Raw genomic sequence first — 18600 nt, 5'->3', positions numbered from 1 at the left:
TCCCCACATAGAATGTCACCCATCAGTAGGGATTAATTCTGAGTTGCCCACCTCATTCATCAACAGAGGAAACATAGATATGACATCTGTTTTAAGTTGTCCACAAGCCACACACCCCTGGAGTTGAAGGAAGTGGAGGCACATCCAGGGGTGTCTGCAGGGTACTGGAAGTGGTTGTGTAAGTCAGCCCAGCAAAGCATGTACCCTTCCACCTTAGATCTGCCCTCCGGTGTCCTATAAGCTGCTAATTGTTACAGAGTTAGAAGAGATACTGATAGAACAAGACAGCGAGAGAGAACTTGTTCAAATTAAAAGGATCCTGTTTTGCATAATTCAGTGTCTCAGTCTTAATTGAGCTCATCCCCTTTCCTTGTACAAAGAGGTACTGCAAGAATATGCAGAGCCTTTAAGTTTGGTCAAGTCCTTTGAACGAATATTTAAGTCAATTACAGAAAATTTGAAATAAGGGAAAACAGTACTGCTGTTAAGAGCAAAGCAGTCAAATGAGTCAGAGAAAAACTCTGGCTCAAAAAACGCATAAACCACAGATTGTTGAAAACCAGGTGCCTGTGCCATAGGAGGTGTCCCTGCATGCCTGCCCCATTCCTGTTCTCCCTTCTGAGGGGCTGGCTGGTAGGCAGTGTCAGAGAAGGGATCAGATTAAGAGATTGTCATCTTATCTGGCCCAGAATTGCCATTCTTCTGTATTACAAAGATGTGGGCATGATAGAAAATATTTGCTAAAAAGGGATATTAAAAACTTTACATTTTAAAGAAATACGGCTTTTTCTTTGGTCTCTCAAAGAATATGAACAAAATGTTTAAAAGAATCAATTTCAAAAAATGTCAGTTATTTATGATTTCTGTTTCATGTTTCCTTCACCTGGACAAAGAAAATAGGCAGCTCAGTTCTCCTTTCTTACTCTTTTATACTAGCTAGATACAGCAATATTTGTTTTCAGGCACCATATCATTTTTTTAAGAGAACAACAACAACAACAACTAGTTTTAAGTAAATCTTCCATGTCTGTTAGGAAGAAAAACAAAGCAGAAATATTTCCAGTGGTTTTCCTGTTAAAGAAATTAAGATGGCTTTCAAAGGATCTTTTCTGCTTGTGTTTGAGAACTTGTGTATTCAGCCCTGAAACTAAAAATTATCTGAGATTGTAAACATCTTATATAACTGCATTGTCCAAATACCCTAAGGTTTTGCCACATTACCGGTATTTTGCTATCTTATGAAAATTAAAGATTTCCCTTGCCCCCATTGTGGATGCCTTTGACATCTTTGCTTAAGACATGTGTATTGCCATTCTGCACCAATATCTGGCAGTGAGATACCCCAGCTGGGGTTAGTCTTTTTGGGAGGTCCCTGGAGCTCTCTGCTACCAAACTGCCTCTGGACCAGTTTTGTCTGTGGTGCTGAGCATCACTTGAGACTTCCTAAAGCTTAGAATAAAGTTCTGCTGAATTTGTCATACCCACAGAGAGACTACCCAAAGAATTTTTTTGTTTTCTTTTGTTTTGTTTTTCTTTTTTATATTGACCCTATTTTCTGTGAGTTTGGCTTTATCTCCTCTTCCCTTGAAGGTAACAGCTCTACCCTGCTGACAGCACCAGTGTTAGGGACGTAAGGTTTTCTTTAACCAAGTGTTCCTATCCTTAAAAAGAAAAAAAAAGTTATTTTTACTGAGTCTGAATTTTGTACCTGTTCTAAGGGCTACTTATTACTACTGAAGATAGAATACTTCTCTTAGGCTTGTGGCTCTCTGGCAATTTCAGCCCCTTTTTTAAAGAGAGAAGAAAAGCAAAGTATGGGGAGGAAAGATGTGAAAACCCTACAGTAATTTAACACAGAAGAGAAGGTTCTGCTCTGTTTCCAAATGCTAACAACACTTAGTTCTGAGAATTTTGCCTGTTATTTTCTGAACTAATCATTAGGAAGAGGTTTTCTGCTTCCTTTCTAAGTGCAAATGTTTGAAACTAAAAAAATTAATCTTTGTTTCCAGCTGAGTTAGTAAATAGATATTGAGTATGTTGTGAAATGATAGGGGAAATGCCATACTCTGCTGTTCACTATAATAGTAACCTGTAATGTGACATATTAGGTATTTTAGCAAGCGCTTTCAGGCTTCTTTGTTTTTCATTAAGCAGAATTTTGACTCTATGATAACTAAACTGTTAGGTCTTGGTTCTGAAGAGTACATTAACACATTGCTAACTTTAGGCTTTGGCTCTGGTAGGATTTCAGTGCCTGCTTTATGCTTGTAGCAATGCTTTCCTGAATAGAGACCAAATTATCAAAATACTGGAACAGTAACTGACCTTGCAGCCTGTGCAAGCCTTGTAAACATGTGGTTTCACAGCTGCTTAGCGTCTTGTTAATGGTAAAGTTCCTCATGGATCACAACATCCAGGTCACACCCATTCCTCTCCAACTGTCCTTTCTCTGACCTGGCTATTTGTCTCTGCTGCCCGGGGAAGCCTTGCATGCTCGGCCTCGGGTCACCTGGGCTCTCTGTGTGGCTCTGTGCTGGAAGTGTTCCCTGCAGCTCTGCCCTGTTGCTGTGACAGTCAGATGTCTCTCAGCTGTTTTCACTGCAGCTACTGTAACTCAGCCAGAATTCACTGCTAGTGGTTTCTCCATAGGGAAATGGGGAATTCCCAATAGGGAAAGCGGGGTTATGGTTTCCCTTCACCTCTCCAGAGCTCGGAATGTTGATATTCTTTCTTTGATGCAAATATATGGCCAACTCTTCTCAGCTCATCTCTGTTGGCTCCCTAGGTTTCCTGGGAAAATCTAGGTCAGTGTCCTTTGTAACTGCTCTAGCTGAATTGCTGAGCTGTTCCCCCCTATGCCTTCCACCCTGTCGAAATGTCCTGCCCTGGCCACATGCAGACATGAACGTCAAACCCAGTGATATGGAAGCACTTCCTGAACTTTTCTGTTATTTAAGGGCAGATGAATATCCTCTTCCATTTTACTTGTTGTTTTTAACTAGCTCTTACCTCCGGTTTATTTTGTATTTATTTTCTTCCTTGTCCTCCCCACCCTCTCAAGTAATCACCAAGAAGCGGTGTGTGGTAGAGCAAGAGGTCTGGGGGGATCTTAGGAGGGAGCAGCTGAAGTGGGGAGCTGCTGCCCCCATTGCAGCTGACCGTGTGAAGTTTACTTAAAAGAAGCCTGAGGTTCACAGAAATCACGATGCCATGAGATCTGGAAGATAGTGAGAAGAAGACAGTGCCCTAACGAGCCCAGTGAAACAGGAGGCCAAAAGGTTTAATGGCTATCATCACCTTGCTGGTACATAAGGAAGGAAAGGGATCAGGCAAAAAGGCAGCAGTGGTATGTCTGACTAATTCGGAATGCCAGGATAGATCAGAGGAGAAAGGGATTGTTGTTCTTATTGGCTGATTCGGCTTTGGTTGCTTTTGCAGTGCCAAACTGCTTAGTCAATAGTATATGGACCTTTTAATTTGTTACTGTAAGATGTATTTACCACTAGTTTACAATTCTGTAGACCGAGGGACAGGCAGTGCTATACAAAAGCTAAAGCAATTTCATGTGCTTTATCAGCAACTTTATAAATTCCTTTAGAGGTATCTTGATCCCAGGACAGGTTTCATGACTTCGTTTTGCTGTTTTTGGTTTTTGAGTGATGTCAAAGCTGTGAATTTCAGAAATGCCCTAGAACATAGCGGAAAAATACATGCCTTAACGTTAGTCGTAAAAATTCAATTCCTGAAAGGCTGTGACCTGTATACAGTTAAAGACAGAAAGTATTGACTGTAAGGGAAAGCACGGCCAAAGAATGAAGTTAAGCTTCTAGCAGCCTCTGATACTTGTATTGCTTGAGTTGGAAATCGCTCGCTCAAGCAGATTTGAGAATGCTGTAATGTGGTTGGAAACACTGATAAACCTCTGTCTCAAACTACTGAGAAGCAACGATGCTCAGATCTCCTGGTGCCTGAAATATGAAGTAGCTCAGTGACCACAGGCAGGCTATGCTCAGAATGCCAGCTCTCTGAGGAACAAAAGCCTAAGTAGCTGGCACAAGCGAAAGAGTAGTCAAAGCTAATGGAAGGAGGCGAAAAAATTGGAGGCATTCTGAAAAGCCATCGCTTTTACTTTTGCTACAGACTTGGATTGTATTGCCTGTCCATTTTGCTTTCCATTGCTGGGCTGCATTTACTGGAAAAATATCCAGTTTCTACCAAATGGTCTGAGCAGACTGGTTTTACTTTAACTTCACAACAGATATAAAAGGAAGTATTCTTGCTTGGCTGTGGGAATTGTATCGGGTCAGCTGAAGGATTTCACTGTGTCCTTTTAAACAATATTATCCTTCTCCTACCTCACTTAATCAAGGGAGATCACACCATCAACTGGCATGTATGCACACAGTTTATTTAGTTTCCTCCTAATCTACCTGAGTTTTGCAGATTTGTGGTATGTATGAAATGTTTGGGAGTGGTTTACACTCTCTGCTTTCCTATTCAGAATGGTTTCACTCCACTGTATATGGCAGCCCAAGAAAACCACCTGGAGGTTGTGAAGTTTCTTCTGACAATGGTGCCAGTCAACGCCTTGCCACAGAGGTAAAAGTTTGAATTTCACACTTTATGAACAAAGTAAAACATGCTTCAGCAGTGACTCTTGCCAGCTTATATCAAGCTAATCTTTTATGTTCTTTCTGCAAAGTGTGCTAATGAATACTGAGTAACTGGCTTTTCAGCAATTTATAACCATCTTTTGCTATTTCTAAAATAAAAAATGACTTTAACTAGAAACAGTTCTAAAAATAGATGTGTTCTTAGTCATAACTGGTAATCTTTCAGGGTAAGTGCTCAAGCAGGGAAGCTGTGTGCATAATATAAAACTTCTCTGGTGCTTTCATTAAAAATAGTGAGTAATGTGGAAGGCAACCATAAGCAAGAACAAGTGTTTACCTGCTTTGGAGCCAGCCTGGGATATCAGGGAAAACCCAGGGTTACTTAGCGCTTGAGCATTGTTCTGAACTACATTTATTGCCATGTTGGTACCCTCTCTGTAACACCTAGTTATCCCATCTGGTCCTGCAGTGATAATTTCAAGCTGACAGAAAGATGCAAGGTCTATCCTTGAACATGGTCTGTGGTCTTTCCAGAACTTCTTATTATTTTTGTTTTAGAAAGTAATTCTAACTCAAATAAGGCAAACTGGAAGAAAAATAAAAAGCAGATATATTAATAGTCATAAATATACTGCACTGAGATAGGTTTTTAATCTGATGAATTTTCAGTTGTCTTAATTCCAGTATTTTACTACCAAAACCAAAAAAGTACTTCAGTATGTGCTCTCTGTAATATTTATTAAATTATGATCTCTCTAGCTGAACTGATTCATGAAGGAAACAATGTTTATTTGAAAAAGTCCTACTTTTTTTGCAAATATGAAATGCAAAATTAGTTTAATGCATCCCTGTACCTCGTACCAACTTTTTACTTTATACTGGTTTTAGTTTTTTGGGTTTCATTTTGTTTTTTTTCTGGAGTGTGCTTTGCCCTATGTTTTAAAGTGTGCTTGCTAATTATAGTATTGATATCATGGTATTTGCTTGCAATTGCTTTTTGTGAGTTGGCATCTTCAGAGAGCATGTGGTGGAAATGTGTTCTTGTCAGTGCTAATACTCTTGGTCGCAGTTTGCTTGGTCTTGGTACAGTGGCCTCTGCACACACTGAAATGATGGGCAACTCTCATCAGAGTTAAGAAACTGGGATGATGACACCAGGAGGTGGCAGCTGTTCTGGGATTGCCATGAAGTGCTCCCTCCCCTTTGTCCAATGCCTTTTCCCTCTGGAAAGGAGAAAATGTGTTCCTTTTTTTTTTTTTTTTTTTTTTTAATATTATTGTTACCAGTGTTTTTAACAGAAGAGAAAGCCCGATGAGAAAAGGCAGTGTAGATGGCCAAACCACTTTTCTCTGTAAAGCAGCTGACTGCCGCTGCCATTGTCTTGTGCACATAGACCAGGAAGCCAAACATCTCCTGGGCACTAAGGCGTGGGCTGTCGAACTCGAGGTTTCTCCAGGCAGGAGCCTCTGTATCTGCGGTACAGTTGTAGCTGTATTGCCAGAGCCCTCTTGTGGGGATGCTCACAGAGTTTTTTGGCCTTCAGAGCTACACAGCATTTTCCACACACTGCCCTGCTCTCTGCCTACACTCTGAGGCTGTGCAGCTGTTCCACCTTAGGAGCCACTCGTGGCCCAGGACCACAGCCCAGAGCCCTGCCCCACTCCTGGAGGATGGTGAGCCAGGGGCCAAGGGGAAGACTGTGGTTAAACGGGTTTAAAAGAAGTAATGAAATAAAAAAATCTAGTTAGTACCCAAAGAATTCAGGTGATTTTCTTTTTTCTTTTTCTTTTTTTAATGTCCCTCCCAAAATTTTGAAAAGAATGCTCATTAGCAGAACTCCTCCTGTTTCTCCTAAATTGAGGCCTCTCTGTTTGGTAAGCCAGAAAGAGAAATTCCTTACTGAAAACATTATTTTTAGTTCAAGAAGTTAACACCTGAACTCTGCTCTTTTGACTTAGGGTAAGGACCTATGTTTTCCTGTGTCATTGCTACACTTTTATTTCACACTTACCCAGTTTCATCATGACAAGTAGTTCAAAAGTGAAAGAAGATGTTTACCTGCTAAACTGTAAAGAAGTTTGGTAATATAAGCTTTGGATATATTGACCGAGAGTCAAACGTAGTAAATATCACAAGTAGAACAATACACATTTGTGACTTTTTGAGTGATTTATGGGTATTATCTTGGAGAAAGCCAAATGTGTTCCTGGATTGGGATGCCACTTAAATGTTTGGAAATGAGCAGAATCTAAATGACAACTCTTTCATTCTTTAGTTTTCTAAGAATCCATAAAACTAAAATTATAATAACATCTCAGACTGTACTTTTCATGTGTTTGAGGAATGCACTCTAAGATCTGTTAAGAAGAAATCTGTTTTTCAGGTTTCTTATTCTGCACTACTTTGGTTGGCAATTTACTAGTCTGAAATGAAATAATTCTAAGAGGATTGTTCACCACATCTATATCATTTTTCTTAAATGGAAGTTGTAGTAAAATAATTAGTGTATTGAGAGAATGTATTGTTCACATTCAAGTATTATAAGAATTTAAATCCACATATATATTGAAGGATAGAGCTGAAGTGTTGTTGGTTGGTTGTTTTGTTTTGTTTTTCCTTAAAAAAATACAGATTATAACCTATATCTGTGGGGGGAATGGATGATAATTTGCTATGGAGACACCACTAACAATTCTAATTTTAATATTTCAGCTTTTTATACCTTTTTATATAATCATACACTTTATGATACACACAGTTATTTATGTAACTGTTTATTTCTGAGTAATTTCACACTTTTTTTCTCAAGTCTCAGTCATTTTTGTTTGCTTCTGCTTTGTAATTTTATGTTTAAGTCTGGAGTGCCAGATAGGTGTTTTGAGCATTTCAGGCCTTGTTCACCAACACTTTACGCCAATTTTAGTGTCATTGCAGGGTTCTTTTAAGTTGCACCATGTTACACTTTCCATTTGGATTTGAGCCAGTACTGTTAATAATGCTGAAATGTCTTCCCTTCTGCTTTCTGCCTCCTGGAAAGCTTGGAACATGTGTTGAGAGTCTCCATTGTATGTTGCAGGATGGTTTCACGCCTTTGGCAGTAGCTTTGCAGCAAGGTCATGACCAGGTGGTTTCATTGCTGCTTGAAAATGATACGAAGGGAAAAGTCCGTCTTCCTGCCCTTCACATCGCTGCTCGCAAGGATGATACGAAGGCAGCGGCTCTGCTCCTGCAGAATGACCACAATGCTGATGTGGAGTCAAAGGTCAGTTGTAAAAAGAAAAAAGGTTTGATATTATTAAGTGCTGACCACATGTATTACATCCAGTGAAATTTCCCTTAGTGCAAAGTATTTTGCTGCAGAGTTACACCTAACTTTCTCTTCTAGTGTGTGATTAAGAATAACGTTTCATTTGCTTCCTTTGCCTCTTCCTTCCCCGTTCCTGTTTTATTTAAATCAGGGTTAATTTCTCATGTAGAAACTTTGCAAATGGAAAATAATAAGCAAAATATTATTAGAATTATTTGTTGCGAATGAAAGCCACTCCTGCAGTGGTGTGCCTATAGGTACTGTACAATTAAGTCATTTGATTAGTTGTTTGTCCAATTACTACTTTAAGAACTTTGGTAAACATGTAACAATTAACATTCAAAATACTTGATCATTCAGCTTCCATTCAGTCGAGCTTCCTTTGTGCGCCGATTGTGCTGTCATCTGAGCTGCCATGCCACGTAGCAGTCACGAAGCTTTTTGCATCCATATCACCAGTGGTGAACTAACCGTTCATTTTTTCCCCCTCTTTGCTTCCAATTGTGTTAACCTAGATGATGGTGAATAGAACAACAGAGGTATATATAAATATATATATGCATCATCACTCCTCCATGACTTAGTGCTGCTGCATCATTTCTTCCTCTTCCTTTTTGCATTGCCTTTTATAGGATAGATACATGCTTTAGATTAAATGGAGTAGCATGTGCTAGAGAAGACTGTAGTTTAGATAGCAGGGCTTTCTGCAGCTGAAACTAGGGCTTAAAAGTAAGAGTAAGTGTTCTGGGGAACTGCCCTCATAAAAGAGCCATATTACCCAAGATGGAGTTTTCAGGGATTCTCATGGAGCATGTTTATCAGATGTGTTAAGAGCTGCAGACAACCCTGTCATGTTGTGCATCCAGGTCTGATTTTAGGCTTCTGCATGACACTTACCTTGATGGTGTCAGCAAATAGAATGATCTGAGAGTGATTTTATATCTGCAAGACTTCCAAAGCAAGGCAGTGGCAGCTAGCATGGCTTGCTAACAATTTAGAAATGCATATAGTTCCCATAAGGTTTCATACTTTGCAGGACTGATGGAATTGCTGCATGTTTTAGCATTATTTTAAAAGGAAGTAAAACTACTTAAATATGAAAATAAGTTGCTGAAGTAATTTTATCACTAAGGCATCCTCTAATTAGGGTGGTGTCTGAACATAACCCGATGTGATTGCCCACAGTGGGAGAGTGATCTTTATGGTACTAACCCTTGGAAAAAAAAAAATCCATATTAATAATTTAAAATTGTCTTTGATGTTGTTTTCATTTGCATCTACTTTGAATTTATAAAAAACAGTTATCAAATACCATTGAATGGCTTGTAGCTGAACTTCTGTGAAGAATCTCTAAGAGATTTAACTTGCAAGACTGACATAATACCAATGACAACTAGATCTTTCTAGTTAGAAATTAATTTCTCATAAAAGACAGATCATTGCTTTAATACTCAAATGTTTTGCTGTTGTTTTTCTGGATTAACTGAAAGTTTTATCCTACTTCTGGTCTTCTAGAATAATTATGTTAATTTTTTTCCCCTCCTGCATAGCAATATGATTTTATTTAGACTCTCTGAGAGTCTATAAATAAATGTCAGTGAATGAAAACTAGTACAGAATTGGAATGGTGACTTGCAGCAGACTCCTATTACTAGTTTTTGTCAGTGATGTGATATAAATTCTAGAGTACTAATGAGATATATAAAAAAAAAATGGATCTGTTGGTTTTGTTTTGTTTTTCCAGAGTGGGTTCACTCCCCTCCACATAGCTGCTCACTATGGAAATATCAATGTAGCTACGTTGCTGTTAAACCGAGGTGCTGCTGTGGACTTTACTGCAAGGGTAAGTGTGAAGTCTTAGTTATGCTTAGTTTGCTTAATCATCACTTTGAAACACTTCTCCGGTGAAGGTATAGAAAGGTAAGTTGCTCGTGCCAGCTGAGGGGCCTGGCCTGACAGCTCTTGCTCTGTTACCATACAGTGTTAAAGGGGTTTTCCCTGGGCTGCTGAACTGGAGCTGAGATCTAGTCCTCATCTTTGAAAAACTGTTTTAATCCAAAAGGCTGCTATTTTCAGAGTTAAAGTGCTGCAAAAGGTAAGCTGGGTGTTTCAGAGAGATAACTATTTTCACCTGTAGCTTTAACATATGGCAGGAGTGCTGTCCCTGTTGAATTACCCTCAACATGCAGTTGTTTCCAGTGAAGACGAAGTGCAGGTGTACCAGAGAACAAAGTATCTGTGCCTTCACTGCATATGCAAGAGTCAGATGATACATGTGTAAAGGAGATCTGACAAACTGGAGAGGCAGAAATTGAAGTGTAGAGATGGAGGGGAGTTGATAATGGCAGCTGTATAGCAGAAACCGTGGCAGAGTGGGGGAACTAACCCTCCTGATCCTGTAAGCTGTGCATCAAAGTCATGGCACAGCCCAGGGAGTGAGAGAGTAATTCCTCAAATGTATAAAAAACGATTGGAAGCCAGGAGGGAAACGGTATGGGCTCTCCTGGTGTCCCCTAAGTTCATTCTGGGCTGGATGGGGAGCAGGTGACCGGTGGCTTCAGCTGCACCTTTTTGCCTGGGGAGTGGGTCCATCCCCCCACAGGCAGCTGGACCACGCTGCGAGCCCAGTGCCAGCAGAGCCTCATGTCACAGCCTGGGCCAAAGTTTGACCTTATCTGCTGTCAAGGGTTGGGTCTGTTGGGAGACCAAAGAGGAATATTAGAGTGAAGGAGTGTGGTCATGGTAGGGAGGATGTGGGAACAACAAAATGTGAGCAGGAGAAGCAGTAAAGGGCAGCAAATGACAAAAGGAAGTTATATATAGTTGGAAGAGTAGGAAAACAAAGAAACGTATACGGGCAGGGATACAGCAATATATGAAGGGCACAGAAAGAGGTTGTGCCAGGCATGAGACCAGAGACAAAAGAAAGGCAAATGCAGAGGTAACACAAAATTTAATGAGCCAGGATGGAGGGCTAGAGAATGGTAGGGTAGAGAGGACATGGGCAGAAAGCTAATAGGTGCTGTAAGAATATGCAAGGCTTTAAGAAGGGAAAAGAAGGGAAAGCAGGGAGAGTGACTAGGAACATAGATTTAGATAGAAAAGGGGCTAACATTCCAAATAAGATTAGTGTTGGAAAATGCTGGAACTAGAACTTTCTACTGAAGTTCTTAAAAATTCATTTGTTCATTATCTTCTTCAGTAATGGCTTGGGCTGTATAAATAAGATGATGCCTACGGAATTTCTGCTGACACACAGCCAGGAATGGTTGTCATTACAGAAAGCATGCAACAGAACAAGGAAACACCTTGAAATTTGTAGTTGAGAACCGATCAAACTCTTGGCTAGAGAAAACACATATTTCTCCTGTTGGTTTCTCCAACAATCTACCAACCAAGAAAGAGAAGGAACTGTCTGTGTTAGTTGTTCACTGGCTTGTGTGTGTGATACGGTTTAAAAGAAAATAAAGCCCAGAAAAATAAATTTGATTTCAGGTTATTCCAATGTATTTCTGGTACAGACTGAAAAAAAAAACCACCCACCCACCCACCCAACCAACTAAACAAAATAAAACAACAAAAAACCCCCACAAAATCCAGAAACCAAACAAAAATACCCACCAAAATGAAACAAAATAAAGTCAGTCTGTGCAAGAATTTGGCGCACCACATATTACCAAAACAAAGCCAGGGAGGGGATGTGGTAGTGGTCCCTAGGACAGTAGGGAGAGAAACTCAGGAGAGCAGGAGGCATTCAAACTGAAGGCAAATGCTGACTTAAGAGTAAATAGGTATAAACTGGCCATGAATAAATGTTGTCTAGAAATTTAGATATTTAATATTAAGTATTGATAATTAATGTTATTTAATTAATAACTGTTTGCTAAATAGTATTAAATGTAAGTACCAATATTCTGGAGCAATATTTCAATTAAAGGAGAAAAATAAATAAAACCCCAACATGTATTCAGGATATTTATGAGGGGAATTATGTGGCATGGATTATTCAGCAGCTCCTTTTGAGAGATTTTGATCATGTATTGTCTTTTACAAGAGGAAAAGTACTATACTACTGCTTAGAGCATTTGCCACATAACAAAAGCAAATTGTAGTATTTTCATTTCAGATAGTTTGTATATCTAAAAACTTCAATGCTTCTATAGTTAAGAAAAATATAGTTACATGCAGCAAAGTGATAAGCATTGCAAACCCATGAAAACAATAAAATAACACTGTGTTTATTTAGCATAGAAACTACTCTTTTACTTAGAGGAGTTCTCACATTTAAAAGCCCCCAAAACCCCAAACAGTTCTTTTTTAGAGATTGTATGTGATTAATAAGGGGAGTTGAGGGAGGGTATAATAGTGTGAGAATAGAAATTTTCAATAAAGACAGACGCAGAATGTCTTTCTTAAAATATAAGTAGGAGTGCAGGTGAAAAGTGTTGGTGCTGGACACTATTCATTCGACACAGCATCATTCAGTGATTTATTAATGAAGATAAATCAAACCAAAGCTAAAAGACCCTGTTACAAGGCGTGATCCAGTACCTGCTAATGCTGGTGAGGAGCACGAGCAGATGTTGGGTCAAGCTGATAACTGAGTATGAAAACATAAGGGTCAGCTCTCATATATCCCCCACAAATGATGTTTTCCAAATCACACTAATCCCTAAATGTATTTCATGCTATTGGCAAGAGAGAGGTCCCGGGTTAGGCCCAGATGAAGTTCACAAGCTAAGAGTAGGCTTGGGGGTTAAGGGTTTCTGGGAAGCTTCTGACTATGCGTGCTTTGCTCTTACTGATAATGTTGACCTCTTATTCCCAAGTCCTTAAACTGACGATATTGGAGCATTAAGGCATTTCAACCAGTCATAGGCTTTAGCATTCAGTATTTGACAGGCTCTAATCACATGAGCAAGGAAGATGAATGGGGTCTTGAGTCAATTCTTTCCCATTCAGAAACAAGATTAGGGATTAGCAATACTAGTATGTTAGCAATTAGCAGCGTTTGGTATAAGTACCACTAAATATCATCTGCCTGTGCTTGTTTTAATAAAATAATAAATCTTGGCCTTCAGCAGCTCTGTTCAGGTTTAAGAGCACCAATGAGGAGCACATATAAAATAATGAGGCCATCCTCCCCTCCTCTTCAAGATCTGGACATTCCAAGTTCTCCCTCCATTAGTTGTCATCATTAGAGAGAGGCAAACTGCTCATATAGCTGGGGAAGTGCAGATGCAATGACATCAGCCCGAAAGAGCAGCGGGCTGATGCTGTGACTCAGAGCACCGAACGGCTTGTTTGTGCTTGTGATAGCTGGGTGGGGCATCCAGAGAGCACATCTCTGCTGTATGGTGGTTGCAAATCTAGATAAAGTAGCTGTGACAGAAGGAATCGTAGCATAAATAACAGTAATATGGAGTTGAATTTTGTTCTTTAGTGTTTATCAGACTGTGGGTAATGAAAATGCTTCACAGAAAGATGAGTTAGAGTCTAGTAGGGCAGTGAATTTGTAGGCAAACAGACCACCCGTGTAAGTTGAGTGTAAAGTACAATTATCAGCACCAGGTAACACCAAGCCCTTGCTTGATCCTTGATCACTCAAACTGCAAAACAGGTAGAGGTACCCATGGGTGCAGCCTGCCTACTGCCACCTTATTGCCTCTTGTTTTAATTTCTGTAATCAGTATCCATGACGTGCTGTCTCCACTCTGGGGGAAGGGCCCTTATTTGAGTTGTTGACAATCTAAGACAAGCTACAGAGCAAAGATATGGAAGGGCTGTAACCCAACTAAAATCATACTATGTGTATATACTTTAGCCTTCAGAAGTAGAAAGAGTGAACTGTAGGATGGGGTTGTCAAATGTACTTTATTTTTCCTTTGTTCTTGTTAAATATGAATCAACACTACTTGTCTATCTCTCAATTTATGTTTAAACTATTTAGGCAAGTATCCCGGGGAGAGATTTGAACAAGCACAGAGGATTATGGCAACAGAAGATGCTTGTGTGGATGGGGCAACATGAAGGCAAATGTGTGAAGGGCAGAATAAATAGCCAGCTCCCACCATCAATGTAGTGAATGTGGGAAAGGGTGGAGAAAATGTGAATGGATGTAGGATGAAGGCAATGCTCTGAGCCTTAAGTACAAGGGCAAGTGTGGTGAAAAGATGAGTTGGTGAAAGGATGTAAGAAAAAGGAGGACAGACTCACGGCAGAGGAGATCTCTTCAGCTGCTGTGTTTTCAACACATTTCTGAGATGCCCAAGGGAAGAAAGGAGTGCCAGCAATGAAGGCAGGGAAAGAAATGAGCTTGATGATGTCTCTTAGTGTGTGGACAGAAGGTGAGCAGTGGTGCTGTACTGTAAGTAAATGATGTCCCCAGTGATGTGTAGTAGCAGCTGCTCCCTTCACCCCCACTGGTATACACCTGCCTGCCTCTCAGCTGTCATATACTCCCTTGTTCCCTTCTTCTACTGTATCTAAGAAAAATAGGCATAGCTCCAGGAGCTTTTACAGGTGTTACAGTGCCTGCAGGCCTTTGTACCTGCTGACCATAGAGGCCAGGAGGGTTGGAAATGTGCCTGCTTTTGGTTTGCATTCTTCCAGCTCAGTGACTGATTTCATATCAGCTCTTCCATTAAGCTGCATTAGCATTTCTGTATCTGTGCTTTCTTCTCTAGCCTTGCTGCAAGTGAGGGGAAGATGGTACAACATGGGAAGTTCCCTGTGTATGGGTAGAGAACATTTCAGTTAATCAGCTTGTGATGCCCCTGATTCTACCTCTTTACAGGGAGACAGCTCCAAGAACCTTCATACCCTCAGTCCAAGTGAAACAAGATCTCCTGATTGGGGTGGATATTTGTCATTTTGTAATGAAAGAAAAATATTCCAAACTACTTGACTTCTTGGGCTTAGACTCAGCAATAAACCTTTCACAATTACTGGCAGGGTATGCATTGTAGAAGTAACAGGCTTTGTATGTCTATTTATCACCCTTTTTCTGTAGTACACTTTTGTGTGTGTGGCTACACTTCTCAAATCCTTCAAAGCTAAAGAAATCCCTTCATTGCATCACCACATTTCTCTCTTGCTTAACTGGGAGGCAATCATATATGGGCTAAAGAAATGGAGGAAGAGAATAAAGGGTAACTGAGGGTGAAGTCAGTCTTCTCTCTTGGCCAGATTAACACATAAGTGCAGTTGCTACCTGGGCTTTGAAGGATTGCAACAATTCCAGGCACCATTCGCTTAGCTGGCAATGGCACCTGATGTTGGAGAGGTGCAGATAAATCCTAGTTACAAAATGAAGGAGGGTCAAAGACCTTTTAAGTCAATCTATTGTGTCATTTTTTTCAACAGGAAAAAGTAATTGCTGTTATTTTAAGAAAAAATATTGTTCATCAGCCACTCATACCTTTGAATCAAACTCTACCTGATTTTTAATAATTTTGATATCTACTTCCTATCTTCTGAAACTGCCAATCTAGTGATTAGTATGTAGATGTGAAATTCACCAAGTGGGCTCTCCCGTTCCAGGCTTTCAATCCAGGAGATCTGTTGTTGGCATACAGTGACTGTATGCATAGTGAAAACTGCTGTGCCTGCATCCCAGCTGATGCTTCTAGAGTTGGACACTGTTGCAGGGGCTTCATGCCATGGGTTTGACTTTCTTTACCAGAATCAGGTCATCTTCAGCCTGAGGGTGGGTGGAATGCTGGAGAAAAAGGACAAGTCACAGAGGAATTTCTTGTTCTTTATCTCTGCTTCTCCCTTCAGTTTTGCTCCAGACTGCCTTGCACTTTGATACCTAGGGGCTGGAAAGGTGTATCCAGATAGATGCTAAAGCAAGTAACAGACACTGGAAGAAATGAGAAACAAGTTTCCTTAGTAGTCTGATCATCCCTATGGTATCCTGTGCGTGAAAGCTCTTTTGCTATAAATCAGACCCATGCAGATTGCCCACCCTTTCCTGTTCAGGCCTTGCTTGGGCATCCCCAGGAGCAGTGCGCAGGGAGGGCAAGCAATTTTATCTGCTGCAGTTCCCAGCCAGCTGCGATAGAAATGTATGTCCAGACCACCCTGTGCTAATTCAGCAACAAGAAAGTGCAAATCAGCATTTCTCCAAGGCTGCTATGCAGACCAGGGAGGTTAGGAAGGTGCTTTGAATAAACTGTATTTTCTGGGAATTATAGTTAGGGAAAAGTTATTTTTTGGGGGTTCCCAGAGTGTTCAGATATCATTCTTCTGTCTAATATTAGCTTCTAGTGGAAAGATCTGTCTAGCCCAGGTGAGGAAATGCCTCTGAAGATACACCCACCCATCTCTGAGGAGCACAACGGTTTGAAAGGAAGAAAGAAATTGTTCTCTGCAGCTTCCAGAGCAACACCTGGAAGAAACGTCGGTGACCCCCACATCCACTTTGTACTTGAGCAAGTCAGGAGGTCCAGGCAGCAAGGGAATCCTCTACATGAAGATGACCTCTGCCCATATCTTTCTTGCCAAAGGAAACAGGAGGTAGTCACTGTGCCGTAAAACTGCATCCAGCCCTGTGAACAGCCTTCCTGGTACACAGCACTCATTCTAGAGGAGATCGCATTTCCACTGGCAGTGGGCTTTGCCTGCAGAAAGTTTGCTTACTGGAAGGTTGAGAAAAGATTTGGTAATTTTGAGAGGGTGGTGTAAGGACAACATGCATTAATGATGACCCTGAGGCTGAGGAGCAGAACACCATTAGCCCATCAAAAAGAGCAGGCAGTATGTAAGTGACAGTAACATAAGAGAAAAACATCTTTTTATTTCCCTAGTGGTAGTTTGTCATAACAGCTCCTTGCTATACTCTTTTCTTCCAGGATTTATTTTATACCTCTCAAGCCAGAAGAAATACAAGTATATAAGCATACAAGAACTAAATCAGCACAATATAAGAGTTATTAAGTAGAGGAGAAAAAAGCTGAAAAATTAAGCAGTGTTGTAAGGTTTCCTGGAAAGCATCTGATTGTGTGTTTGTACCTATACTTTCTCTAATTTCTGAAAGTACTATACAAGTCTTTGATCCCAGTAACTGCTACTAGAATATAAGACTTTTGTCTGCAGGGGTCCTGCTGTGTTGTAGCTCCAATTCTGAACTGCAGAAAAACACAGATGGAGAGAATATTGAGTGTTTCTATAGACAAAATATTGATATAGTTGCATATTGCATATGATAATCTTCAGAAGCACAGTGCAACCATCCCATACCTCCAGGAACTGGTAATAGTAATATCCATGCAGTGTTGTTGATATCAGTTCTAGTATATGACAACCAACAACCAACATTATGCTGTTCTTTCTTTAAGAACCCCTAATCATGGAGGGATTTTCCAGGCTGTATAGGAAATTTTTGCTTTAGCAGTCTGGCTATTTTCAGCTTGTGTTTTATTCACACATCCTTTGTCAATATTAAGCTCTCCCCAGAGTCTGCTCTCAGCTGAGAACTGAGAACTATCTTACTAAATTCCAAGCTAATCTGAACATTTTGGTAAGAAACTTTAAAAAAAATAATCAAAGATTAAGAAGTGATTTTTTTCTGATTAAAACTCCACTGGGGGGCTGGGAGGAGAGCTTAGAGGTGGAAGTAGCAAGGAGAAATATCAGATCCCCATGATCCTGCCAGTGAGTCTTCACAGTTCCTACATGATCTGCTGGTCACTCTGTATCTAAAACAATGTGGCACATGACTAGGAAAGGTTTACCCTTTCTTGAAAGGTACACTTTAGAGCCCAATATGGTACTGTAAGTGCAAGCATTTACTTTTCATATTTATTATTAGCATCTTTATGGTTGTAAACTCAGACTGATGGGAGAAAGAGGCAACCCCACAGGACAGCATAGCATACCAGAAACCAGCGGGAATTCTTCATTTGCTAAGTGCATTAAAATGACACTTAAAAGATGTACTGTGTTTCCATTCTGTCAATTTTAAGGTTTTCCTTTTTTTTCTGACTTCCTAACCATTTGTGTTGCCAATGTGTAATAGTAAGGAGTAATTCTGACTACTGTGGTGAACTGTGATGGGTAATGCCATGTGTCAGAGGGGAGCTGATCTCATTTCAGATGAGAGATGTAGGCGCCTAATTGCTCAGCACAGGATAACTCAAAAGATTTTTGAATTTTCTTGTGAAGCTGTAGATAAAGAACTGTAGCTGAAAGGGCTTAGCGTTTCCTCTGATCAGGCAGAAGCAAAAGCCACTGAATGTAAAAGCAGGTCATATTTCACCTTTTGTGTTTTTGGATGTTGTGAGACTATGAAGGAAGGCATAGGCAATGGATAGAAATAAAGGGAAAACAGCCATCCACAATGTTGTGCGGTATAGAAAAAAATTGCATGCATCTGATCTGTCACACTTTGAGCTATATACAGGTTCGGAGTATTTCAAGTCACATACCACAGGAAATCTGTCAAGGGGGAGAGGAAAGGCTATGTGCTAGCTGCTAATCCCATGAGCATTTATTACATAGGTTTAGATTGCTATTCTCACAAGTTACGTTTCGTATTCCGTGTAGAATTTCTTAACTCTGAAGTTGAACTAAATGTTGGATCTCAGTGTCGAGGGGTACCTGAGACATTACCCAGAATGTGATATTTCAACAGTGAGACCAAGAAGCGCTCCAACAGACATTCTAGATCTGAACCAC

At 40.2% G+C, this 18600-nt stretch overlaps 1 protein-coding gene across 1 annotated transcript in view; it reads left to right on the top strand.

Annotated features, from left to right (window-relative positions):
- Positions 1-18600, top strand: part of ANK3 (ankyrin 3) — a 208328-nt gene that overhangs the window by 61569 nt on the left and 128159 nt on the right. Inside the window, 5 exon segments of the mRNA XM_037399071.1 lie at positions 4502-4565; positions 4568-4599; positions 7690-7875; positions 8436-8459; positions 9665-9763. Coding sequence (XP_037254968.1) covers positions 4502-4565; positions 4568-4599; positions 7690-7875; positions 8436-8459; positions 9665-9763 — 405 coding nt within the window.

Source organism: Falco rusticolus, chromosome 9 (genome assembly GCF_015220075.1).
Source record: "Falco rusticolus isolate bFalRus1 chromosome 9, bFalRus1.pri, whole genome shotgun sequence".
NCBI lineage: Eukaryota > Metazoa > Chordata > Aves > Falconiformes > Falconidae > Falco > Falco rusticolus.
The sequence above is the reverse complement of the archived record's forward strand: the minus strand, read 5'-3'. Positions and strand labels throughout refer to the sequence as shown.